Source organism: Mus caroli, chromosome 10, assembly GCF_900094665.2.
Source record: "Mus caroli chromosome 10, CAROLI_EIJ_v1.1, whole genome shotgun sequence".
Lineage (NCBI taxonomy): Eukaryota > Metazoa > Chordata > Mammalia > Rodentia > Muridae > Mus > Mus caroli.
This window is the reverse complement of record NC_034579.1, coordinates 24,118,848-24,145,852: the sequence shown is the minus strand read 5'-3', so window position 1 is coordinate 24,145,852 and position 27,005 is coordinate 24,118,848. Positions and strand designations below refer to the sequence as shown.

General features: G+C 39.5%; 1 protein-coding gene across 1 annotated transcript in view; it reads right to left on the bottom strand.

Moving 5' to 3' along the window:
- Positions 1-27,005, bottom strand: part of Ptprk (protein tyrosine phosphatase receptor type K) — a 509,254-nt gene that overhangs the window by 314,799 nt on the left and 167,450 nt on the right. Inside the window, exon 3 of the mRNA XM_029482632.1 lies at positions 3,565-3,836. Within this exon, the coding sequence (XP_029338492.1) occupies positions 3,565-3,836 (272 nt within the window). The remainder of the gene's footprint in view (positions 1-3,564; positions 3,837-27,005) is intronic.

The window sequence follows — 27,005 nt, the reverse complement described above, 5'->3', positions numbered from 1 at the left end:
CTTCTCCTTCTCCTTCTCCTTCTCCTTCTCCTTCTCCTTCTCCTTCTCCTTCTCCTTCTCCTTCTCCTTCTCCTTCTCCTTCTCCTTCTCCTTCTCCTCCCTCTCCTCCTCCTCCTCCTCCTGCTCCTCCTCATTCTTCTTTTTTTGGATTAGATATTCTCTTTAATTTACATTTCAAATGTTTTCCCCTCTCCAGGTCTCCCCTTCAGAAACCCCCTATCCTGCCTCTATGAGGGTGCTCCCACACCCAACCACTCCTGTTCTCCCTCCCTGACATTCCCCTACACTGGGATAGGAACTTTTTGCATTTTGCATTTTGCATTTTCTTTGACTGTTGTGTCAATGTTTTCTATGTTATCTTCTCCACCTGAGATTCTCTCTTCTATCTCTTGTATTCTGTTGGTGATACTTACAACTATGATTCCTGGTCCCTTTCCTAGGTTTTTTTTATCTCCAGGGTTGGCTCCCTTTGTGGTTTCTTTATTGCTTCTATTTCCATATTTAGATCCTCCATGGTTTTGTTCAGCTCCTTCACCTGTTTGGTTTTGTTTTCCTGTAATTCTTTAAGGGATTTTTCTGTTTCCTTCTTAATAGCTTCTGCCTGTTTACCTGTGTTCCCTTGTATTTCTTTAAGGAAGCTATTTGTGTCCTTCTTAAAGTCCTCTATCATTAGCATGAGATGTGATTTTAAATCAGATTCTTGCTTTTCTAGTGTGTTGGGGTAAGTAGGGCTCGCTGTGGTGGGAGAACTGGGTTCTGATGATGCCAAGTAGCCTTGGTTTCTGTTACTTGTGTTCTTGCACTTGCCTCTTACCATCTGGTTATCTCTGGTATTAGCTGGTCTTGCTGTCTCTGATGGTGGCTTGTCCCTCCTACAAGCCTCTGTGTCAGTACTTCTGGGAGACCAGATTTCTCATGGAAGAATTTATGTATGGAGAGCTGTGATACATGGTCAGCTCTGGAGTACAGACAGAAACCAGAAGGATCCTGTCCCTGGCTATTCCTTGGCTCCTGTGTCCTGATGGCTCTGGGAGGGTCCTTCTTGGGTCAGGAATTTGAAGAGAAGTGGTAGTCTTACCTGTGTTCCCAGCTGTGTCGGCACTCCTGAGAGACCAGTTCTCTCATGGCAGTATTTGTGTAGGTAGTGTTGTGTCACAGGATCAGCTATGGACACAGAAGGAAACCAGAAGACTCTTTTTCTAGGCCGCTCCTTGGTTCTTGTGTCCTGAGTGTTCCAGGAGGGACCCTCTGAGCAGCAGTCCACATGTTTGTCCACACTCCTGGGAGGCTAGCTCTCTCTCAGAGCTATTTGGCTATGGAGCTTTGTGGCACTGGATCAGTTATGGGTGCAGATGGAAACTGGAAGCTCCCACCAGCTTCTTATATAGTTCTGGGTTACTATGATGATTGCCAAAATATAAAATATACACCTGCTTCTTCCATTTAACAATGTTAGTGTGTACTCAAGGCACTTGTCTGATTAAAGTGGCTACCATGCAAACACAATCTGTCATTCTTTTGTAGCTAGTATTTCCCAAGATGGACCAGCCATGAAGAGTAAGGAAACACAGAACTAGCATATTTCTATATAAACTGTGTTTAAAACAATATTAAAGAATGAAATACCAAACAAGGCAATCCAGTGCATCACTTCAGTGGTGCACTTTCACCAACCTGAAGAGAACAACTCCTTACAAGTCTAATTTTTTTAAGTGACATATTTGATGGTCTCAGCTAAATCATTTGATGATTTAGACAATGATGCTAGTACTTTTTTTTCTCTAGGAAAAAGGTTTTTATTTTAACATTTTTTCTAAAAATATTTTTTTTCAAAAATAAAAAGTTCTGAAATCTTAAGCAATTATTTGAGAAAGCTTGGATATTCTGCTTCCTTCTGTCTTTCCTTCTTTCCTTCTTTCCTTCTTTCCTTCCTTCCTCCCTCCCTCCCTCCCTCCCTCCCTTCCTTCCTTCCTTCCTTCCTTCCTTCCTTCCTTCCTTCCTTCTTTATTAAGATTCAAACTATAGCCCAGGCTACCCTTGAATTTAGAGGGCAATCCTCATGTACCTGGTTCCTGGACACTAGACTAACCTCCTGGAGCTACCAAGCTCAGCTGGAGGAGGTTTGATCTGAGCAAACAAGTTATTTAAATCATCAATAGAAAAGCAAGTCTAGGAAGTGCTTCTGTATCACAATGAGGTGGTCCTTTGCTTACAAAGGAAGAGAAACCCATAGTCCACATGTCTCGGGAGGAATCTCACAATTGGTCTCTAATAACTGGTACTTAAAGCAAATGGGTGTCTCTTGGAATAGAGATGATCAACAGCTAAGTTGCCTATCAAAAACTGCACAGGTACAAATAGTTACCTGAATGGCTAAAATTAAAACACCCATCAAGGAAATCATGTAAATTTGAGAACACTACTGAAACCACCTGTTATTCTAGGTTTAGATAAAAAAAGAAACAAAAAAACAAAACACATGGTTTTCCTGTCAGAATAAACGGGAACAATTTTTCTGTACAGGAATGATGGAAGCCACTAGTACCTAATTAAATGCACCGAGTTTTCAGCAGACACACAACTTGAAAATGAGAGACATAGCTTTCACCAGGTAAAACTATGGCCATGCAACTAGAATAATCAATACAGGAAAAAGCAAGTATGGGGATGCTTTATTTTATTTATTTATGTTTTTTGTACTTAATGAGTAACAACCATAAAGAAATATTTTTATGAAATAATTTGAATGAAATAATTGTGCTATTGGGTGTTGTGGAATATACTTGTACATAAATGTACTCTCATAAGTTCTATAGTAAGCCATGAAGAGGTAGGTCTATCATGTAAAACACAAGCTTTGAGTTCCTACGAAATGGTTGTGTTTTGCAGGTCCTAAACCTGACAGTCTGCATGACTGAAGTATGTGTTCAAGTTGGTGCATGGGACTTCTCTCTTAAACCAAGAAACTCTGTCATAAGAACCCTGAACTGGCAATTAACATAATTCATTATATCCTTCCATCACTATCAGATTGAGCATTCCAAGGAAAACCACCCAAAGGTTCCTATGGATAGCCTGACTTGTTTGTTTGCTTGTTTTAAATATTCCATTTAGTTAAGGAAAAGAAAACTCAAATGCCACCATCAAAGACCATATATTTCACAAAATTCTATCTCCTGTTTATTTCCAAAATGGTATTTTCAAGAAATCAGTAAGCCAATCCAGTCAGAATATTGCAGTCTAATGGGAAAACAAAAACAAAAAACAAAACACTATTTCTTCCTGCAGAAAGACATAGAAATATGTACATCAGAATAAGAAGTAAGTAATTCTTTGCAAAGTAGACAACAAATTGTGGGCCAAACTACTGTCTTCTATGCAGGGAAATATTTTCTATAGTTAGAAGGTTCTGTGTCAAGGCACTCAAACTCCTCCTCAAGAAGAAGTTGGGAAACAAGAAGGAGGGATCCTACTCCTGCAGGACCAGTATTTATATCTATATTTTCCACATACAAAGATACCCAATACAAGACAGCACAAACCAGAAAAATCTCCGTGGATTACCTGGTATTCATTGGGCCAAAAGGTGCTCACAGCTAGCTCAGCCCGAAGCCAATCACGACCAGTGAATCCAGTTACATTCCAAATTGGATTAGCAAGAGGTCCTTTATTCACCCTAACTAGGATATTCAAAGTGCCAGGGTTCAACCCCTTCTGGCTATATAACAGGTAACTGAAATCAATGCAGTGGGTGTCATTCTCCTTCATGGTAGGCAGCTGAAGTCTGGCTTTTTCTCCAGGATCATGATTTGAGGAGTCCACAACCATATAGGAACCTGAAATGACATTACAATAACAGAGCTAAGAACATTGATAAGCCAGCAGTATCATACAACTGTAAAATATTACAACTATAAAATTTCATAGAGTATTATAGGATATTACTCTATGAAAATATTAAATTTTAAAATGTCTTCTGGGGCAGGGCCATAGAAAAATATCAGTCAAGACATCATGTAGATCCATTTCTTACTAACATTTCATAAACTAGACAAAAAAAGTTGATTCATCTTTACAACTTGATATTAACCCTGATTTACAATATAGAAATATGGGACATAACTGCTAACTTAGGGTCAGATGGTAGACAAGCAGGAATTGGATTCAGGTTCAACACTCTCTCTAAAATTTCCCCAGTCCTACAAAATAGTAAGCTTTTGAAAAATGAAACAAGTCAATGTATTGGTTTGATATGCACAGAAAGTACTTTCTTCTTTTGCTTTCTCTGTTAACACAAATGTGAAAGCAGAGAAATGGAAGACCGCAGGAAGTGGAATAACTTCCAACTTCAAATACTATTATTTTTGTTTATTTAAGGCATATGCATTGTTGCCATTCACTAAGTCCTGAGAACATCAAGTCATGGAATAGGAATACTTTGTAAAGTGGTTATGAGAGCTACTCTTCAATTTTCCTTTCATTCTATATTTTAAAATATTTTAATTTTATACATGTGACATACATGCGAGAGAGAGAGAGAGAACACAAGTCGACACATGTATGCCAGGGCACATGATTGAAGTCAGCAGACACTTGAGAGAATTGGTAGTCTTCTTCCAGTACGTGAGACCTAAGAATCAAACTCAGATCCCACATTTGGTATCAATCCTTTACCTACTGAGCCATCTCCCCAACCCCCTAATGTCCAACTATTCTTAATTTGACTCTAGTACATAGCTGGTGCAAGGTTGACTCAAAACTGTCTTCTTGGTAAGATTACTTCTGACCCCCGCAGTTAACGCTGACCACCATGCTCCTCTAAAGCTGGTCAAAACCAAGCATGAGGTCATGTTGACTGAGTAACCATTAACTCATTATGGATCTTGTGAGGTAAATGACACAGACAGAATCCTACTTTCAGAACGCCAAAACTGTTTTTGGTTTTGCTAAGGGCAAAGTTTATACAGTGACTATTCACTGAGGCTGGCACTGGTCTACTATACTATTGCAAGCAGCTCTCCAGAAAGACATGCTGTTATTCTCCCTGTTATTCTCAGGCAAAGAAGATTTGAATAAATATGTGAACCTCCAAAAAATGTAATGATATCATTTTGTCAAACAGCATGACATTAGGAGTCATATTAGAGAGCTATTTTTTTTTTATATAAGGTTTCTTACACTGCACTTGGCCCTCTCTTCCTGAAATGCAAAACTACTCTTCTATATTCTATTCTGAAACATAATAAATTGTACCACGATATCCAAAAACCTCAGTGACTATGTCTATGTATCTCAATTAATTGACACCCTGGAGCTCAAACAGACAGAAGACAAAAATACTTCAGAGAGGAAGGCTTCAGCTACATAAGAAATCAAATTTCCAATCTGGACAGTTGCCATTAAAGGGACCTTTTGATCCCAAAGTTTTATGACAATTTTTTCTAGTACTTCAGTACAGTCAAGTACAGAATACACATACGATATTAATAGTAATTCCTGTTATTGTTTACTTGTGTCTCCCAGTCTTCATCTTCTCTCAAGTGCTGGGATTACATTTTAGCTTGATTCTCACAGACAGAACATTAATAGAATAAAAAGAATCATCGGTGTATTTTTGGTAAACAACTTCCAAAATGAAAACAAACCAAACCAAAACCAAAAAACAAAACAAAATAAAACAGGATTTCCTGGCTCCTAACCTAATTTGCAAAAAAAAAAAAAAAAAAAAACCAACGATTTTATTCATGGCTATTCTCACATTCTTAACATCAATAACTAAGTTATCAAAATGTTTCTACAGTGTGCCAATTTGAATTAGACTAGTTTCTGGTGTTGACCACGACCAGGCCTGAGACCCTAAAAAAGCTATATACATCATTACTGGCCTGTTTCTGTGTCCTGTTTACCCAATGATGAATAATTTTATAAGTAAATGGCATATTTATTTCCATAAGTTTAGCTTCTGACTACCAATTTTAAAATGTAGAGCTCAAAAGACTTATTAGCTTCCTAATAGTAATTTTCTACTATCATAAAATAAAGTTTGGAGTAAAATATGCTTTGTGTCACATTTTAAAAATGCATTATATTTACCATTAAGACCATTTAGCAATTTTCAACCATTTGCATTTTAAGCTACAACCATTTTCTTATTAAAGAAATGGAATGAACAAACGCTAGTCATCATTAGTTCTTACCAATTTGATCATTAGAAAGACGAAAATCATGAAATAAAAGCTTAGCCTAACTATTTCAGCATTTTACTGTCACTCAACACAGGTTAAATAATAAGAAAAATTAGTGCTGATAATTCGCTTCTATGGAATGGTTGGGATAAATAGTCTTATTTACACAGAGCCCTCCATGGCTCCCTTGGCTGAGTTATGTGCATTAATAATGCACATACTGCACAGTTCTACAAAGGAGAAACAAGCAGGAACAACCTCAAGCCCTGTCTACAGAATTGATACAGTGGCAATTTACACAGCTGGTGCCTGTGGAGCTGCAGCTGGGACACAGACTTCCCTCCATCAACTTAAATGTAGGCAGCACTGGGTTCTTACGAACTTCAAAAGATTACTTCTACAATGTCCAAGAACAACTGGCCCTCTATATTTAATGTCTGGAAATTATACACATGTAAGTCCCTCATTCTTGATGTTAAAAACCAAACTTTATTTACTGTTATTCTTGTTCCCTCAAATTTCAAGTAAGTGTTAAGTAGTGTTTGATGGAGGCTTAGCTAAAGGTTTAATGATGTCAAGTCACACATTTATACTTCCCTAAATATAACTTCTCGATTGCTTGAGGAAAGGGTTTTCCAATTCATCAGTCAAGGGGAAGTGCCTAAACTTAAGTCTTTGCATGGTTTTTAAGAAATGCAACTTTCTAGAGAGCAGTTTGGCAATAAGCAAAACTTTGAAAGACATATATGGCCCCTAATGTGGTAATTCAAAATGGATAAATATGCACTATAAAAAGTCACCTCTTGTAGCCAGGCATGACCTCCAGTGGAGGGAGGAAGACATCAACCCACCCATAAAACGTCAATACCTTCAGGCAGTTTGTCCTGCCTACAAGATGTGCAACGATAAAGACAGAGAAAAGACTGAGGGAATGGCCAACCAATTACTGGCCCAACTTGGGACGCATCCTATGGAAGGCAGTCAACTCCTGACGCTATTAATGATTCTTTGCTATGCAGACAGAAACCTAGGATAACTCACTCCTGAGAGATTTCATCTAGCAACAAGTGAAAAACAGATGCAGAGACCCACCAGGAAACACCATGTGCAGCTCCGGAACTCTTGTGGAAGAGAGTGGAATAGAACTGAGCAAGCCAGAAGAGTTAATAACAACACAAGAAGAACTAGAGAGTCAAGTAACCTGGGCCCCTGGGGGCTCACAAAGACAGAATCACAAATCAGGACTGAGCCTACAAATCGGGATTGTAGACAGTATGCTTTCCAATCTAATCAATGTATGAAGGTAAGACAGGTATTCCAGCCCAACAGATGCAGAGTGATCTCTCTTTTGTTCCTTTCAGATCCTCAATGTGCTAGATGAGGCTTCCATGTATCTGCTTTCTTCAACCGATCACTTCAAGTGATGAGCACATGCAGACACAAACAGGCCTGGAAAACTTAAAATCAAATACACATGCATATGCAAGAGAACAGATAACCTCCGCAAAGGGGGTATTCCATTCTAGGAGCCAACCATCAGAGACTCACATTGTTCCTAAGGAGAGGAGTGTAGAGAAAAATAAATTCTCTTCATGTCTAATAAGACACATACTTTTGTGTATTCTTAGGATCATGTGAAAAGCTACCGAGGCACCAAAGCAGTGAAAAGTCACCTCTTGGTATTCAGTTAGATTTCCTTGTATAAATAAAATAAATACTAGAAACCTGGTTTGCAAGACACTAAAGACAACATATAATAATAGTTTCATGCCTAGGAAGCTTAAAAAGCAACCATCAAGATATCTGGGCAGAGTTAATTCAATGCTGTACTGGCTAGTTTTGTGTCAACTTGACACAGCTGGAGTTATCACAGAGAAAGGAGCTTCAGTTGAGGAAATGCCTCCATGAGATCCAATTGTAAGGCATTTTCTCAATTAGTGATCAAGGGAGAAAGGCCCCTTGTGGGTGGGACTATCTCTGGGCTGGTAGTCTTGGTTCTATAAGAGAGCAGGCTGAGCAAGCCAGGGAAAGCAAGCAAGTCAGTAAGGAACATCCCTCCATGGCTTCTGCATCAGCTCCTGCTTCTTGACCTGCTTGAGTTTCAGTCCTGACTTCCTTGGTGATGAACAGCAGCATGGAAGTGTAAGCCAAATAAACCCTTTCCTCCCCAACTTGCTTCTTGGTCATGATGTTTGTGCAGGAATAGAAACCCTAAGACAAATGCATAAAGGTGTTTGTTTTTTGAAAGTGGGGGCCTGATTTTGAGTCCCCAGCACCCATATAAAAAGAGCGAAGTATGGCTTCAGATATAATTGGCCACAGTGGGAAAGCCAGAACTCACTGATCAACCAGTATAACTCTGTCTTGATAGAATTAAGGTAAAGAATGACAGAGCAGGACAGTAGACATCGTTATCTGGACCCCAAACACAAGCACAGGTGGATGTACCTAGACATGCATGAATGCATAACACACACGTACACACATACACACAAGCCCAAGCGCACACACAGACACTAAACAGAGTATTGGAGTTTGGAGTAAAAATAGAAGCCAATATTTGGCTGCCAGTCAACTTAGGATGATTCTTTGTTTGAAATTAATCTCTTTATGTATTTGTTACTATCTATCACCTATGAGTTGAAGGCAAAGCCAATATATTATTTATATTTTGCAACTTTTCATTTCTTCTATATTAAGCCTCTTTCCCCATCACCTTCTTTTATTTAAGTGGAGATGTAATAATTCAGGGAGTAAAACTCAGATCATTAATGGCATTGATTTTCCCCATTCCCCTGATTTTGTCGTGAAATTCACCACCAATTGCTTCAAGTTCATTCCTCAACCCTGATTTGCATGCTCACTACCTGTCTTAGTCAGGGTTTCTATTCCTGCACAAAACATCATGACCAAGAAGCAAGTTGGGGAGGAAAGGGTTTATTCACCTTACACTTCCATGCTGCTGTTCATCACCAAGGAAGTCAGGACTGGAACTCAAGCAGGTCAAGAAGCAGGAGCTGATGCAGAAGCCATGGAGGGATGTTCCTTACTGACTTGCTTGCTTTCCCTGGCTTGCTCAGCTTGCTATCTTATAGAACCCAAGACTGCCAGGCCAGAGATGGCCCCACCCACAAGGGGCCTTTCTCCCTTGATCACTAATTGAGAAAATGCCTTACAGTTGTATCTCATGGAGGCATTTCCTCAATTGAAGCCCCTTTCTCTGTGATAACTCCAGCTGTGTCAAGTTGACACAAAACTAGCCAGTACACTACCTTTTCCAGACTCTGATGCTATGCATAACAACCAACCAGAATGGTATGGTAATGGGGTTCCTGATGTCCCTACTAGCGGTCCTACACTATTTTTTGACTGGCACCAGACTTTTAAAAGTTACAATGAACTTTTCCTTCTCCTCACATTACAGTAAAAGTGTCATCCAAACTCTTTCATGGCTGGGATTTGCACAATCCACAACTGTTCTCTCGAGCCTCTTTGTTCATTTGCAGTCTCCAGATACAAAAGGTTTCCTTCTGTTCTGAAGAAAAATCCCAACCTGCTGTTTGCCTCACTCTTTCCAAACTGGATTTTATTTTGCTTGAAATTCATTTCTTTGGCTAGTTTATTTCTTCATTACAAACTTTGGGTACAGCCTGCCTGCATCTAATGAGATGCTAGTCTATGTGTCCATTTAACATACCAGGCATCATCCTTCACGGCCAATGTCTCTTACTGAACATAACTGATTTATTTCATTGAAAACCTCTAAGAAAGGTTGGGATTACACTTCCATTGTCTGCCCAAACGTCCAGAATGAAGTTTAGAGAATTCAGCCTGCAGCTAAACTGTTATATATAACAAAATTAAGCATTTGCTCACTACTGTGACCTCTCTGATTAGTCATATCGGAAATATGATTAGAGAGATTAAATTATAGAACAATAGTAACTCCAGTTTTTTATTTTAACCTGTACCAGATAAATTCAATGAAAACTAGACTCTCATTAAGCAGAAATCCCTCTAATCAAGTTTAAGAAATATTTCTTGGTTTGGCCTATCCCTCCCTCTCTCCCTCTCTGCCTCCCTTCCTCCCTCTCTCCCTCCCTCCCACCCTCCACCAGATAAAGCAGAAACTACTTTTGTCCAGATCTCAGCCCCTAGCAGGCAGGGAAGGGGATAACTATTAAAAACTTGAGGAACATAACCAAATACAAGCAAAAATATGGGAAACAATAACAATTGCTTATAGAATCAGCAAAAAGAAAAACTTGAAAAATTTAAAATGATCTGTATCTCAATCTGAAGAATTGATCCAATTGTAAAAGTTACAATTAACTTTTACAGAACCTCCATTTTGTGTAGCAAGAACATGGCCTACTGGTAATTTTTTTTTCAAGCTTGCACATTCTATTATGCCTTAAGATAATATTTCTCTTCTAATAAAGCTTTCCCACTCCATCATTTCTAAAGGCAGAATGAGACATATAAGAAAAGGCCACTTGTACTCCAAACTCCAACACAAAAGAACAGAAATTACATCTTGGAAGAACTTGAGATCTGACACCTTCAGGCTCCCAATATTTAGGCTCCCTCTCTCCTTGAGGAATCATAACTGATTCAATGATGCTCTTCTGAATAAAATTTCTCTCAATGCCCTGAGAAGAGCTTTGCATTTATAGTTGAAAACTAAAAACATCTTGATTTCAGAGCATGACTAGGAAAATTTTCATATACTAGTAGAGAAGCAGAAAGAATAGGGTGAAGGGTGACAGGAAGACATGGAAGGCAAAAGGGAGGAAGGGAGGAAGGGACAGAGGGATGGAGGGAAGGAGGATTGACACAAACCAAAAACATTTCCAAAACTTGATTAGAGGGATTTTTCTTTCTCGGGGGTCAAGTTTCCATAGAAGTTATCTGATACAGGTTAAAATTAAACACTAGATTCGCTATTCTATAATTTAATCTACATTTGCTATTCTATAACTTAATCTCGCTAGTATACATTTTGGCGGGTGGCAGGTTGAGAGAGAAGCACTTGGACCTTTCTTTGGTCTTAAAATTTCTGTGTTCCTCTGCATGGCACAGAAAACCAAAGCAATGTGACCACTAAAGTGCGTAATGTCATGCACTGTCTGACTTAGAGGTGTAACCACATTATCCACTTTGCTTTCTTACCAGGGCCTAAGATTTCTGCACTCAGTGCACAACCACCCAGCTTTTCACCCCACACAAATAGTTTGCCCTGTCCCTGCCTTAATCCTCTTGCTTCTCTGAGGATGGCAAGGGGGCTGACTGATGCGGTCTGCCTTGGAGGACTGAATGAGATAGTGAAATGTTTTCTTTGCACAGATTCCCTCCGTGCTGTATGATATAGTAGGAAGACTCCAACTAGATATGTGTGAAAAAAACATTTTCGTAGGTTAAAACTGACATGACAGTGTTAACACTGGAATGCTTGTAAACGTCGGGACCCTATAACTTACCACAGCCTTTCTCAGTCCTTGCCCTCACTACTCTGGCTTCTCATCTATCCTACCACCTCCTTTCCACCTCTTTCTTTTCATGCTCCTTCCCTCCACACCCCTGTCCTGTGATGCCATCCTGTTAACACTCCCTGCCATCTCTTTCTTCTCTTCTAAACTGCTCCTTTTCTGTCCGATTTTCCAATCTGAAATCTGTAAAGAATCTCTATTTTTTTTTAATTAGGATACTCCTCCCCTACACTGTTTCAGAAACACACAAGCACACACACATAGACACACACACACACACCAATGTTAAAGGATTCACTGAAATTTAAAATCTGCTCTATGGTTTCACCCGTCTCTGTGGACCTGCCACTCGCCTTTGCTTCTCCATCTGCCATCTTTCCTGTAAAGTGGTACTGAAATGTTTCAAGAAGGAGCTGCTAACATAAAAAGCAACTTGAGAGGGAATAATTACAGTGCATTACCTAAAATGCAGGAGAGTCTTTGTCCTGCAGAGAGCTTGGTAATCTCTACTTGTCTTTTCACAGAAACCAGAAGAAAAAGAACAAGGAAAGGAGGGCTATGCATCATGCAGTCTCTGGCAAGCAACTGTGTGAAACAACTCCAGTCTATCACTGTGATGTAGCTCATCATTGTTCATAAAGAAAGCCAGAGCTGAAGGCCAGGAAAAGAGAGCCTGCAGCTTCTTCACTTTCCATCTAGAAATGCACTCTAAAGTCAACATCTTCTACTAAGTAGACACTTTATATCCGAAGGCACGAAAACTCTGTTCAAATGTACTAAGAGAGAAACTAAGCCTTGATTAGTATTCAAAAGGAACAGCTGCTATGAGTTATTCAGTTGTAACCGTTGTAATGATGACAACTATTCTGCATAAGTCAGAGGCCGCTAAGGATCAGTTAGAAGAACTCCTGTTGAACAGTTTCCCAGCTGAGCTTTCAGATTCAAGAAGGATGAGGTTACAGGAGCAGAGGTAACTGAGTAAAGAAATTTCTTCCTTTTTTTATTCAATGACAGGAAATTGTTAATTGCAAAGGAGCATAATTCAAAAGAGTCAGATAGGGTAGTTTTTTCACCACTCTCCTAAGGGACCAAATTCCTGTTTCTGAAGATGTTAAAAATTCAAGAACTGGGATTCAAAAGCCAGCTTTAGGAGTACAGCACTTGCTGAGCAAGTTTGAGGACAAGAATTTACATCTCCAGAAGCCAGGTAAAAAAGCTGGATGTGGTGTGTCAATCCAGTCTTGGAAAGCAGGGATAGTAGATTCCTAGAATAAAGTGGATGCTAGGCTAGCCCTTCCATGCCAGAGAGTCTGGGTTCAATGAGAGACTGCCTCAAGGAATAAGGTAAAGAGCAATGAAAGTTTCTGATGTCACCTTCTGATCTTCACATGTATACAGGGGCAGACCCTTGCACATACACACATGCAAACATGCATATATATATATATATATATATATATATATATACACATGCACTGAACACCCCACTACTACCCAAAGATAGACTGACAGACAGGGAGGCAGACAGACAGACAGGGAGGCAGACAGATAGACAGATGATAGATCTGACAGATCATAACTGGTCCAGTCATTCTCTCACCTCTGCCTCTCTATCATTTCTCATTATGTAGAAGAGAATAGACGGGCTGTATCATATTAAGAATTTTAAGGAAGTAGAAACATTAAAATAAAAATATTTTGCAAAATTTGCCTAACCAAGATTTTGTTCACTTGCTAAGATTAACAGCCCTGTCTAAGGAGGCCAAAGACAGGTAAATGAAATGAATGAATGAATGAATGAATGAATGAATAAATAAGTGAATGAGAAGAAATGAGAGATTGAGAATGGAGAACTAAAGAGTCCAAATTTGAGAAGATAAAACAAAGCCACATTTCCATTTTAATGCACGACAAAGGCAATAAGGCCATGCTGTGTCAACCTCTGACAACAGCAGCTCCAAAACCCATGTGAACAGGAGAAAGAGAACAAAGGTCCTGATAAATAAAGATGCCACAGAGACCAGTGTTACCTCAAAAGCTTGCCACCTATGAGATATAAATACATAATCCCCCTCAGGAGAGCTGAGGAGAGGGCCCAGTCTGTAAAGGGCTTGCCTGGCAAGTATGGAGATCTGAGTTCAGATTCAGGATAGTCGCATAAAAGCCAAGTGTGGACCTGTATGTCTCTAACCCCCATGCAGTGGGTAGAGGATGGGGATGATACATAGTGATTCTTGGTGCCAAATTTATAGCCTTCAGTTTCAATAAAAGACCTTCTCTCAAAAAATAAAATGGTGACTGTCGAAGATACCCAATGTTAATTTCTGGCCTCCACATGTAGGCACACACATATACACATCCATACAGGCACATACACCTATCACACACACAAGATTAAGGGATGAGACCTAAGATGCCCACACTCCAGTAAGCCTCTATTAACTTAAGGCAAGACCAGAAGAGTTAGTGACTCCCACTGTCTTAGAGAAACACAGGAATGAAGCAGATTACAGTCCTCTGGGACAGGTCACACTACTACTGCTGTGGATCTATTATTTTGTAGATCAGAAGGGGGTGGTGGGACTCACATAAGCAAACCTGTTCAATGGTGAAAAGCTGGACAGGCTAAGCCATTATTAGGAGACAGTTTATTCCACTTCCTCTACCAAACAATGGCTAAAGGATAAGCATTCCTTTTTAACAGAATCAGAAAGGTGGCATGCTGGTGACCCTGCCCCTCCCCCCCACCAGAGCTGTCTCTGTCCATTTGTGCGCTGACCACTGTGAAGTGATTTCATACACCCTGACTTAGGGCTCAATGGGTGAGAGCAAACAATGAGAAACTGTGGCCTTTCAGTTCCCACACGAACTTTTTTAAGTTTGCCTCTGGGGTGTACTGTCGAAGCTAAAATAGAAAGTTGCTGCAGCCAAAACAAGCAGTTGTTGGCTCTGTGGTCAGTAATCAAGCCCATGTGGTCACTTAGCTGTCCTCAATACAGTAGCCTTTCTTCTGTGGAAGGAAGAGGTAAGTGATCATTTCCAAAATTTGATTTTCGAATCTTTCAATCTACTTAGATACATGCTTCCAGGATCCATTATTATTCGTGAACTAAATAAAAACATATCAAACACAAAGAATAGGATCAAATTTCTGACCAGAGAAACTACGTCTTTAATTATTTTCTTAGAAGTAGTTCTAGTACATGGTACCTCCCCCAAAACTGTGTACCAAAAACAAAACAAAACAAAACAAACTAAAAATAAAAATGATTAAGAACTTTCAGACAGGCAGTAGCTGAGCTCTGCAGACCCCACAGCCAGACAGGGCTCATTCACATAGGAGTAACACAGATGTATCAGAGAGCAGCCACAGAATTCTGTGAACTGAAGAGAATTACTGAATGACTAACACACATGTAAGACCAATGAAGTCAGTCCTGGTGTTTCTTTGCCACATATCACCAGAAAGACCTCACAAGTTACAGTGACCATGACTTAAGAGCCTCCATTTGTCACACTCTATGGAAATCCTGTATGTCCTTTCTGCACCTTGAGGAGTGCTAGTCTTGTGTTCTCCATGAATTCACATATCCAATTACATATATTTTTCAGTAACAAAAAATTATACATTCTCTAACTTTTACTATACAAGGTATAATTTTCCAAACGTAGTGGTGACATGGTTAAAGGTTAATGTCTCCCATTATGTCCTTTTGCACAGTGACCTACACGAAGAAGATACTTCATTAGCAGAAATGAACATGGCTGGCTCATGTTAATTAAAGGAACAACTTAAAATACTAAAAAACTAAATTAAAAATTCATATATAAGCCACCAGAACTTGCAGGAGCATGGTGCTGAATATGTTAAGTATGTGTCACAAAAGAGCAAATGACCAATGAGGTGGCTCAGACAGTAAAGGCATCATGCTGCCAGGCATGATGACCTGCCTTAAATCCTGGTGGCCAAAATGAGGGAAGGAGAGAACCAACTTCAGCAACATGTCTTCTGATCTCCATCTACACAATGTGGTGCTAGAGTGCACAGGGATACACATGGGCACGCACAGACACAGAATAAAAACTGATTTTAAAAAATTTAAATACACAGGGCTGTATTAAGAGGTGGCTCAGCAGTTTAAAGCCTTTGTTGCTCTTACAGAGGAGCTTGATTGAGTCCCCAGCACCTACAGTGGTAGTTTACATAACTCCAGTTCCAGGGAATCAGATGCCCTCTTCTGACCTCCATAGGCATCAAGCAAGCACATGGTACATATACATATATGCAGGAAAAATATTCATATACATAAAATAAAATAATTTTAAAACAATTCTTAAAAACACACAAAACATGAGATGTTTACAAAGTTTAAATAAACTACTCACAACTGAGTCCAACCCTAATACTTCAGCAACATTCCAGAGCATCACAAGTCATTGTCTATCAAAGAAGATGAGAGACTTAAAGTACACAGTAATATCATTTATATATTTTTAAATTGCATGGAAAATCTAGTAAGAATGAATTTCCAGCATGATTGCAAATGGAGCTGTGATACTTTTTCTTCTGGAGGCATCTTCCACAAGCAAGACACAAGGGGAGTAGATGATCTCTGAAGAGACACAGACAGCAGAGACCAGCACAGGAGGACCAAAATCATGGAGCTTCTCAATGGAATCTGGGTATCCAAAATGCACAGCATTTTTTCTTGTTCCTGTACCCAGCCACATACTTAACTATTTTCATGCTCTGAGTCATATGCAGCAAGGGGAGACGAGGTCTAGGGGAAAGGTCAATGCATATTCTTCTGGGTAAATAGATTTCATTATATCAAGTTCAGGAAGAAAGAGGAATCTCCAACTAAAGGAAATTAGAAAGTCTAAAGGATGACCAGAATTTATTATAGGAACCCTCCAGGGAAAAGCCACTGTTGCCCAAAGGCAACATCACTTCCACTGTGTAGGTTAAGCCCAACACTCAGTCATGCTGTATTTCAGAAGACATCATTATCACCATGCCTATTCCTGGGACCCCATGGCTTCCATGTCAAAATTCTTATGAGTGATGTGAATGACAGGGAATTAGCTTACATACTCTTACCATAAGTGTCTTAGTCAGGATTTCTATTCCTACACAAAACATCATGACCAAGAAGCAAGTTGAGGAGGACAGGGTTTATTCAGCTTACACTTGACGTTGCTGTTCATCACCAAAGGAAGTCAGGATAGGAACTTACTCACACAGGGAAGGGACTTGGAGGTAGGAGCTGATGCAAAAGTCATGGAGGGGTGCTGCTTATTGGCTTGCTTCGCCTGACTTGCTCAGCCTGCTTTCTTATAGAAGCCAAGACCACCAGCCCAGGGATGGCACCACCCATAATGGGCTCGGCCCCCCCTCCTTGATCATTAATTGAGAATATGCCTTACAGGTGAATCTCATGGAAGCATTTCCATAACAGAGGATCCTTGTTCTATGATAACTCCAGCTGGTGTCAAGTTCACACACAAAACCAGCCAGAACAATAAGGTAGTGAAAAAAAAAAGGGGGGGGGCATTGTTGTTGTTGTTGTTATTTTGTTTTTTATTCGTACCATATGTGCTAAATAGCTTCTGTCATTTCAACATGAACAGGGAGACAAAGCAGGGAGAGGTAATGTTAATTGACAAAAAAAAAAAAAAAAAAAAAAAAGGCCTCCTAAGATCGACCTAGAGGAAGTCTGGAGAGCATTTTCTTAATTTATGTGGGATGGTGCATTCCACTGTGGTTGTTACCACCTCTAGGCAGGTGGTCCTGGGTGGTATAAAGAAATGAGGCTGAGAAAGCTATAGGGAGAAAGCTAGTAGGCAGTGTTTTTCCAGAGCTTTGCTTCTATTCCTGCCTTCTAGTTCCTATTTTGACTTCCCTCAGTGATGGTCTATTACCTGGAATTCAAAATTAAAATAAATCTTTGTTCCTAGAGATGCCTTTGGTCATGGTCTTTATCACAGCAACACAAACCTAACTAAGACACTGGGTAATGAGAACTCAGATGGCAAGAAATTTACCAAACAATAGAAATGCCAACAGCAGTAACTACTACTACAATCACTACTATCTACCTATCTATCATCTATCTATCATCTATCTATCATCTATCACCTATCTATCTATCTATCTATCTATCTATCTATCTATCTATCTATCATGTATCATCTACCTATCTATCATCTATCTATCTATCTATCTATCTATCTATCTATCTATCTATGTATCATCTATCTATCTGGAAAGGGGCATGTGCTCTGTTGAGACATCTCAAAGACAATGGGGAGTTTGGTATATGAATCTCTTTCTCCGATGAAAGATATTGGCAGTAATATATCTGTTGTCTGCATATGGAAACAAATACACGTGCAGACAGAGACAGAGAGAAACAGCGAGATAGAGGGAGAGACGGGGAGATGGAGATAGAGACAGAAGTGACAGACATACTGTAATATTGTTTTGGGTTAGGTTTTGTTTTAAAATTTTACTCAGTGAGTAGAGTATTTGCTGTGTAAGCATGAAGACGTGAGCTGGGATCATCAGCATCTGGTGAAAGCTAGACTCCAGGATGTATTACCTTAGAAACCAGAAATGAGATTAGGTGGGAGGGAGGAAGACATGCAGGTCCTGATTGCTTGCTGGCCAGCTAGGTCAATACAATGAGACAGAGTTCAGTGAGAGACTCTGCCTATAAAGTAGAATATAATAGACAAAAACATATAAAATCAACATCTGCCCTCCACAGGCAGAGGCAGGGAGACAGAAATTTGAACATGAACATTTAACACACACATACACACTCATGCATACATACGCACACACACACACAAGTGATGATAAGAAAATAAAAGAACTTTAATTTTAAAGGAATTTTAAATACTGTAAATTCATATGATAAATAAAAAATGAAGACACATTTACTTTCTACTAAGCTAATGCAATTAATAGAACACAAAATATAACAAACTAATTAGAAACTATATTTTTGCCACCACAAGTGTCAGCAATGCTACAAAGCGTGCGGAAATGGCATTTATTCTTAGCTCGAAACTTAGAGGAAAAGATTTTACAACTTCAAATTTTGTAGACATTTTTTACCAAGATGTTACCCGGAAACTACTAACAACTTGGGTGCCTTCTGAGACCTCATAGCAGACTCTGTCTAGAGCTAGACAAAAACCATTTAATCTTGAACTCACAGGCACACATAACTAGTTTGGGAAATGCAAGTATGTTCACCTTCTGTCCCCAGAGAATCCACACACCAAATGTAAGAAGCCATTTACTGATTTATCTCCTCCAATACAAACCCAAAATTCCCTGTTGAGTATGTTGTACATTAAACCCGATGAGCATTCAATTTGAAGACAATGTGTTCTGGGGATGAAAGAATTTTCAAGACAGGACAACAGGCATATGTATCTGAGGAGGCAAAATTGGAACTAATTGGGATTGGAACACAATCATGATTATCCTCCTCGCAGTAATTTTTTTCCTAAAATTGCTTTCAGGAACACAGAAAAGTACAAATATATTCTTCTATACCTAAAAATGGGAGTAAGTGCATAAACGAGATGGTAACTAACAGATTCACTCTGAACAATTGTTTTTTTCTTCTGGTCTGGAGCCTAAACATATCCATAGGTATTAAAAAAAAAGGTCTCATGGGGGCAACAACTAGACCACCACAGGGCTTCAGTCTTTCTTTTCAGAAGCAAAAATGGCACTGGCAGTACTAGGCAAGGTAGACCATCTTTCTAGCTGGCCAAGGGTGAAGATTTTAACTGAAATCCAAAGATCAAACTTGGCAGCAATATTCCCTTCCAAAATAAGACCAGAAGAAAGATGGTGGAGAGGCACATAGTGACAAAGAAAGCAGTAGGTGGGGACACATGTAGAGTGGGATAGGGGAAGGGCAGTGGAGGGTGGGGGGGGGGGCAGGGGCTGAATGGTATCAAGGAGCTGAGCAAAGAAGACTGTGAAATTAAATTGTCTGAAAATAGATTTGTGTGGACAACCTTCATCTATGTCTTCGGTGGCTAGGATTCTGTCTCAAGTATTTTGTCTGAGCAAATACTATCCCTCAGTTCTTTATCACACTGTGTAGGTAGTTAGCAGGTCACCAGGCCACACAGAGAGCCACAAGCCTCAGGGCTCTTCACACAGGCATCAAAAGCCGAGGGAGTGTCCCAGATTGCTTTGCGGTGGCCATTTCTCCCAAACTCCTTCACACAACAGCAGTTCTTTACAGAGTCCCCTCATCCTCACAGATCCAGTAAATGTGAAAACATTATTGCTGCTGCCTTGAAAGCCTCATAATGTACAAGAGCCCGTACTCAGCTAATTCCCTGTGGGCATGAGGTAGTTTAAGAAAAAAGTCCTGAGTCAGTGTTTTCAGACCTAAAGAGAACACCAGTCTTCAACAAAAAAAAAACTTTCTTACAGCCTTCAGCAACTAACTTGCACTCTGCACAGATGAATACCTGACTATTAACTCATAGGAAAATGGTACGTTATTTTAGTCTATGTCAGAGGTTCTTCAACCTGTGGGTTACAACCCCTTGTGGTATCGAATCACCGATTCATAGTAGTAGCATATCCGGTATCCTGCATATCCAATATTTCCATTAAGATGCATAACAGTAGCAAAATTACAGTTATGAAGCATCAACGAAAATCATCTTATGACTGTGGATCATTACAACACAAAGAACAGTATTAAGGATCACAACATTAAGAAGGGTGAGGGTCACTGGTCTATGTCATCCGGATTTCCCAGTTTCTCTAACACTAAATTCTCACAGTGCTTCACTGTTTGGAAGGGCCAGTAAAACTCCCTAGTGTAATCCTAAAGGAAATGGTGGGAAACATGCAAATCTACCAATGAAAATTATTTTCTGACTTGTTTGCTAAAGTTATTAGTAATGAGCCTTTCAACTCAGTATGTACAAAAAAACTCTGAAAACTCTGATATAAAGGAAGATATAAAGGCTCTGAAAACTCTGATATAAAGGAAGATATAAAGGCTCTGAAAACTCTGATATAAAGGAAGAATGGGTTATTATAAGTTTACATGAATTATCTGTATGGTTACTTAGTTCTGTGTGCTCTCTCCTGGAACCTTTACTTCTACCTCAAGCTGTGATAGGATATATACTTTACACTGGCACAAATTCAACAAAATGAGAATGTTTCTCAGTTAACTGAACTATTTTAAGTATTTATAAATTAATAACTTTAGAACTTGGTATTTGTATTAACTATTCAAAGTTTTTCGGAATATTAAGGTTACAAAAATAACTATGATAGAATTTGCTATATTTAGAATAATATAGAATACTAATCTATATGGGTTAGCACTATAAAAATAACATTATTATTCTAGTAAATTGCATATTATTATAATATTATATATAAATTCATAATATATTCTAAGAATAATAGTATTCTAAGAATAAAGAATTTTAAACAGGAATTCACCTGGTAAATGCTTTGTTGGAAAATATTTAATGAATTATGAAACTGTTTGTGAATGTTAAAAGATGTATATTATTTTATATGTATCCATGTGTGTGTGTGTGTATATATATATGGGGGGGGGGTATAGACACTTATGTGTCTACATGTGCCCAAGTAAGCCAGGAAAGGGAATTGGATGTCCTGGAACTACAACTACAAGCATTTATGATTTACCAAGATATGAACACAGGGAAATAATTCCAGATCCTTTGAAAGAACAGTGAGCATCCTTAACTGCTGAGTCATCTCTCCAATCCCACATTTGCATTTTGACTTACTTGACAAAGTACACATGGGCAAAATTGTTGTTTTTCCCAATTGCAGTTGAAATAAATATTATATATCTTAAGGTTGGAAGCATCTGCAAGTCTAAGCACTGGTACAGGAATGAGCTGGACAATCAAGCCAACCATGCCAACTGCCAGGGTGACCATGTGTCCTATGGCATTCTCTCTGTGCCCATCAATACTGCTGCACCTTGTCTAGGAAGCCACCCACCATCACGTAGTCTCTAGAATTACATCCACTGTTCACTCCAGGATTCCTGGGCTAAATTGACTAAGAGCTGCAGATCTATGATAAATGAAAGATGAAAACAAGAGGTGAGAAACAATTCCGTCTGAGTCCAGAGTCAGATTAATCCACCACTCCCTCATTCATTCCAGCCAATCACCTGGGTCTTCTAAAGCAGGTATTTTAGGGATTGTTCAACCACTGTCATGCTCCCTAGGACATAAGAAAGTTGGGAAAGAGTTTATTATGAGTTTATTATAAGCTCTACAAATAGAAAAAAAAGGGGGGGAAACATTACTTGAAGAATAGAAAAGCAAAGGCAAACTGAGTGTGGAAGAATGAGTAAATCAGTGGTCCTCTAAAGGCAAGCAAAGACATTTTATGTTTGCAAAGTGAACGAACATTTGTTCTATATACGTGTGTGTGTGTGTGTGTGTGTGTGTGTGTGTGTGTGTGTGCAGGAGCATGCACAAGCCACAGGAAAATCTCATGATCTAGGGATTCACTCATCTTGTTTATGAGCCAGGAGTTTTTAATGGTCTAGAGCACAGCTTCTTACAGGAAGAGTGGTAGTGTGCCAGTCCAGGGATCAGCCTCTCTCCACCTCCCCAGAGTGGAGATCATATACATGGACATGTCCCGCATTTATCTATGGCTTCTAGAGCTTAAACTCAGTTCTTGTTGCCTGAAGCATACAATGTTTTAACACTTTCCAGGGTGGAATATATGCTTATTTTTGATATTATATTGGAGAGAATTGGTGTATCTGAGTGCAAGTAAATGGGAAAGTGCAGCTGTGTTTCTATTACATGGAGGAGAGCTTTAAAACTGAGCTTACCTGATGGAAACACAGCACAACAGTAGCCATCCTCATTGTCTGCTGTTTAGTGATTCTGCCTGTGTGATCACCTCCTCAGCAGAGCATCTCACTGATGCTAAAACCCTACTGCTCCAAAGACAGTGTCTAGCACTACACCAAAGACAGGTCAGGAATCAATAAGGGTAGCTAATTGAAACACTGGCATTTGTGTCTGGGACACAAATAAGTTATGGTGTGAAGCTCAGCTTCAGGCGAAGAACCAATAGAGACTTCTGATTCTGTTTTCCAACTCTAATAATAGCTCCTCAGTACATAACTCGAGTAAGAATTCGAACACTATCCCAATCATCGTGCAAGGGGTGTACCACAGGCATTTACACCTCATCTCACTGACAAAGTGTTTAAATAACCTTTCCCATTATGCCAGATGTCCAGAGATAAGCAAGTAAATCAATTTGATTCCCATTAGAATTATGTATTTCTAGTCCCCAAAATAGAAACATTTAATTTTCTTTAACTACAAAGGAAAGTGGTACTTTTTTAAAAAATACTCATTATATCTACATTTTTAAGTTAAAATTTAAGGATATATAATTCGGGCAGTAAATGTTATTTATCTTAGCAACAAAAGGAATGTATGGACGCCTTAGTATGCATCCACTTTCTGAAACTGTCTTGTTCTGATTATCAGAAGTAGGAAAGAAATACTCATGGCCACCACATCATAGTGTCTTTCTGGAGTATCTGCTGAGGGGAGTCTACAGTCTCACAGTGTTCCTTGAGTTTTAGTTGTTGAACCTAATCTCAGCACTTGATGTAATAAAAGGAAAGCTTCGCTCTATCAAAATAGGTTGATGACATGATAGGATATATATATTTACATACAATAAAATACGTATAACACTCAAGAAATCCACAAAGGCAAAATGGCAGCCATCCTGCTTGATATATGTAACGCCCTTGGTGTGTTTGAGATGCAGAAAAGGAACTGTGAATTTGAATGGAACAAATCCAGGGAGACCTGTCTGACGGAAAAGTCATCAGTGTATTCCATACAGAGTTGGAGCAGTGTTGTGTAACAGATAACTGAAAAGGACACGAGATATTTTTAAACTTCAAAATTACAGAAGAAAATATCTCAACAGAGAAATCATCAGCTTCTCACATAATTTTCACATGTCAAATTGATTAAATGAAAGTTCCTGTTAGTTCATTTTTCTCACTTAATCCTTACTAAAATGGTACCACAGAGTTTAAAATTTCCCATCTTCAAATTAGAATTTACCAACCTGAATTCCCAAAACACATAGGGCTAGAATGTTCAAACCTTTTGTTCTCTGAAAGATCTATACTTCCAGGAAGGAAGGAAGGAAGGAAGGAAGGAAGGAAGGAAGGAAGGAAGGGGGGGAGGGAGGGAGGGAGGGAGGAAGGAAGGNTCTCTCTCTCTCTCTCTCTTTCTCTCTCTCTCTCCCTCTCTCTCTCCCTTTCTCTCTCTCTCTCTCTTCCTTTTTCTCTCTCTTCCCCCCCTTTTTTTCCTGTGTTTCCCTTTTTCTCCTGGCTGTTCTGAAAGTCTCTTTGTAGACCAGGCTGGCTTTGAACTCAGAGATTTGCCTGCCTCTGCCTCTCAAGTGCTACGATTAAACGTGTGTGTACCACCACAGCCTAGCTGCTAATCCCTTTTTTAAGACTGGAGGCACAGGAAAAGTTCTGAATAGATCATACATCTATGAAAGAAAACTCTACTCACAAGAGAGCCTCTTCTCTACACAAGAGAAATGTAACTGCAGACTTAGCAATGAGATGTGAAGCAAGTCTTTAGGACAGGCTTCACCCCCTTTCTTCACAGTCCACCTAAACTGCTCCCCAGTCTTGTCTCCTATTGGAAAGACTTTTCTGTGTTTCTTTTGAAGTTTTCGTTTAAACCTGAGCTCCTTCTCTCAGGTTGACTTATTCTCCCCATGCTAGACTCAGATACACAGGAGGCAGTTACCATCAAATGCTTGTTTGTTTCTGTGTTCTTTATTGCACACATAAGCATGCATGGGTGTGTGGATGGGTGTCCTTTATGCATGCATGCATGCATGCATGCTTGAGTGTCTATGTGCATTCGAGTGTGTGTGTGTGTGTGTGTGTGTGTGTGTGTGTGTGTATGTGTGTAGAAGCCAGATGTCAATGTCGGGTGTCTTTCTTAATTGCTCCTCTTTATTATTTTGGAGACAGAGTCCCTCATTAATCCAGGCACTCACTGATTCTGCTAGACTGAGTAACCATGGAGCCCCAGGGATACTCCTGTCTTCAGCTCTAGTATTATTGATGTGTGCCTCCATGCCTGAATGTTTTACATGGGATCTAAGGATCAAAGTCAGTTTCTTAGGCTCATTCAGAAAACATTTTATGGACTGAACCATCTTCCTAGTCCTGTGTTCTTAATCTTTTGTTTCAAAGACCCATCTCAGTCAAGAGGTGAGGATGATGTAGGCAAAATAGTGGTTTTTTCCTTGTAACACTTTAAGCAACAATGGATTTCAAAACTGATGTGGTTTGTTGTTGTTGTTGTTGTTGTTATTCTTTTATTTACAACACAGTTTTACTACTTTGAGTGAGCCTGGCAGTATATACTACCTAATATACTGGCTCTGGATTGCTGATCTTTTGTAATGACTAAAGATCATCTGTAATTAGCATGCGGATTGTTATAGAGTAAATGAATGCAGATATGCATGCCATGTCCCTGCTCCTAAATAGGTTAAGTATTCCCCACCTGATGTGTCTCCTGCCATTAATTTGCTGAGTAAACACTCTTTTTATAGTTGAAAGATCAGTTTCATTTCAGCCTGATTATTCCAGCCATTCCAAATTAGGTTTGTTCAAATTAATGAGACTTTATTAAATTAGAAAGGTGACCTGGATTGGAGATTATAGTCTTGTCACAAATCTCTCTGACACTGGACCTGTGTCTGGCTTGTGAGTCCCTTTACTGCTCAGCCTCAGTGCATAATTTACTCCTTCTGAGATGTGCAAACCAGAGTCCCAGATGCCCCCTCAGCTTTGGCCCTCACCACGGACACAAAACATCTGCCATCAAAGCCCTTTCTGTAACTCTGGTATCTTCATCCTTACTTCCACTGACTCTCCTGTGTGAGTACTGAGTACACTGCAAATTGTCTGCAATGGGTGTGCCCTCTTGCCCAGATTCTCCTCTTGATTGACAGCACTTCTCCAGGTGAGCAAGTTTGGGGGAAAAGTCTTCACATCTCTTCCCCCTCTGTCCACTCATGGTTTCTCCTAGGCTTGCAAGTATTTCTCACTTTGCAGACGCTTGTAAGCCTTTAGGGCTTGGTTTACTCCTCCTGGGGACTTTTGCTTTTAGTAGATTTGGGCACATGTGATTGCTGTAATCTTATGCTGTAATCTTAGTACTTGGTGAATGTCACATCGCCATAATTGGGTCTACATGCAGTATTGCATTCCTTATTTCATCTAGCCACACATTTCTAATAGGATAGTCATAAATGAGCCAACAGAAGAACTAGAATATAGATGTTATTGTTTCTTCTATCAAGGCTTGTTTGATATCATCTTGGTATTGAGTTGTGTGTATAGTATGCTATTCCAGCTAGGTGTGTTGCGGTTCATACCTGTAACCCTACCACTCAAGAGGAAAAGGCAGGACTATGACAGCAAGGTCAAAGTCAATTTGTTTGACATAGTGAATTTTTGTTGGGCCAGTGTTCTATAAAAAAAAAAATCTTGTCTAAAAAAATAAAAATTAAAATAAATAATAAAGAAACAAACAAAAGCCAACATTAATAATATCTATATGCTGTTCAATTTTCAAAACTGTTTTAAACACATATGGAACTGCATAATATGCTGCTTTGTCTTTAAATTATTTTAAAAATATACAGGGGTAGGGGTTGGATCTCAAGACCTTACATGTGTATACCAGGTGCCATACCTCTGAGCTAGATCTGTATACAGTCCCAGAGTTCTCTTTTAGCAATTTAGGTATAAAGTGGTTCCCTCCTGTAGTCTCTAATTATGTGGGTGGCATTTCCAAAATTCAAACTGCATATTACTTTGCAAGAATAAAGTAATAGCTCATTGTCAAGCTATAAAAACAAACAAATAAATAAATACCCCACAAGTTAAGAAATAGGACCTTAGCATCCCAGAAATTGTTAGGCTATGCTCCCAAGGAGAAGGAAAGCCACTGCTGCTATGCAAAGAGGAGAAGCAGGAGAAGCAGGAGAAGCAGGAGGAGCAGGAGGAGCAGGAGGAGCAGGAGGAGCAGGAGGAGCAGGAGGAGCAGGAGGAGCAGGAGGAGCAGGAGGAGCAGGAGGGAAGGAAGGAAGGAAGGAAGGAAGGAAGGAAGGGAGGGAGGGAGGGAGGGAGGGAGGGAGGAAGGAAAAGAAATCAGGCAATGAAGTTTACACAGTACAAATAAAAGGTTT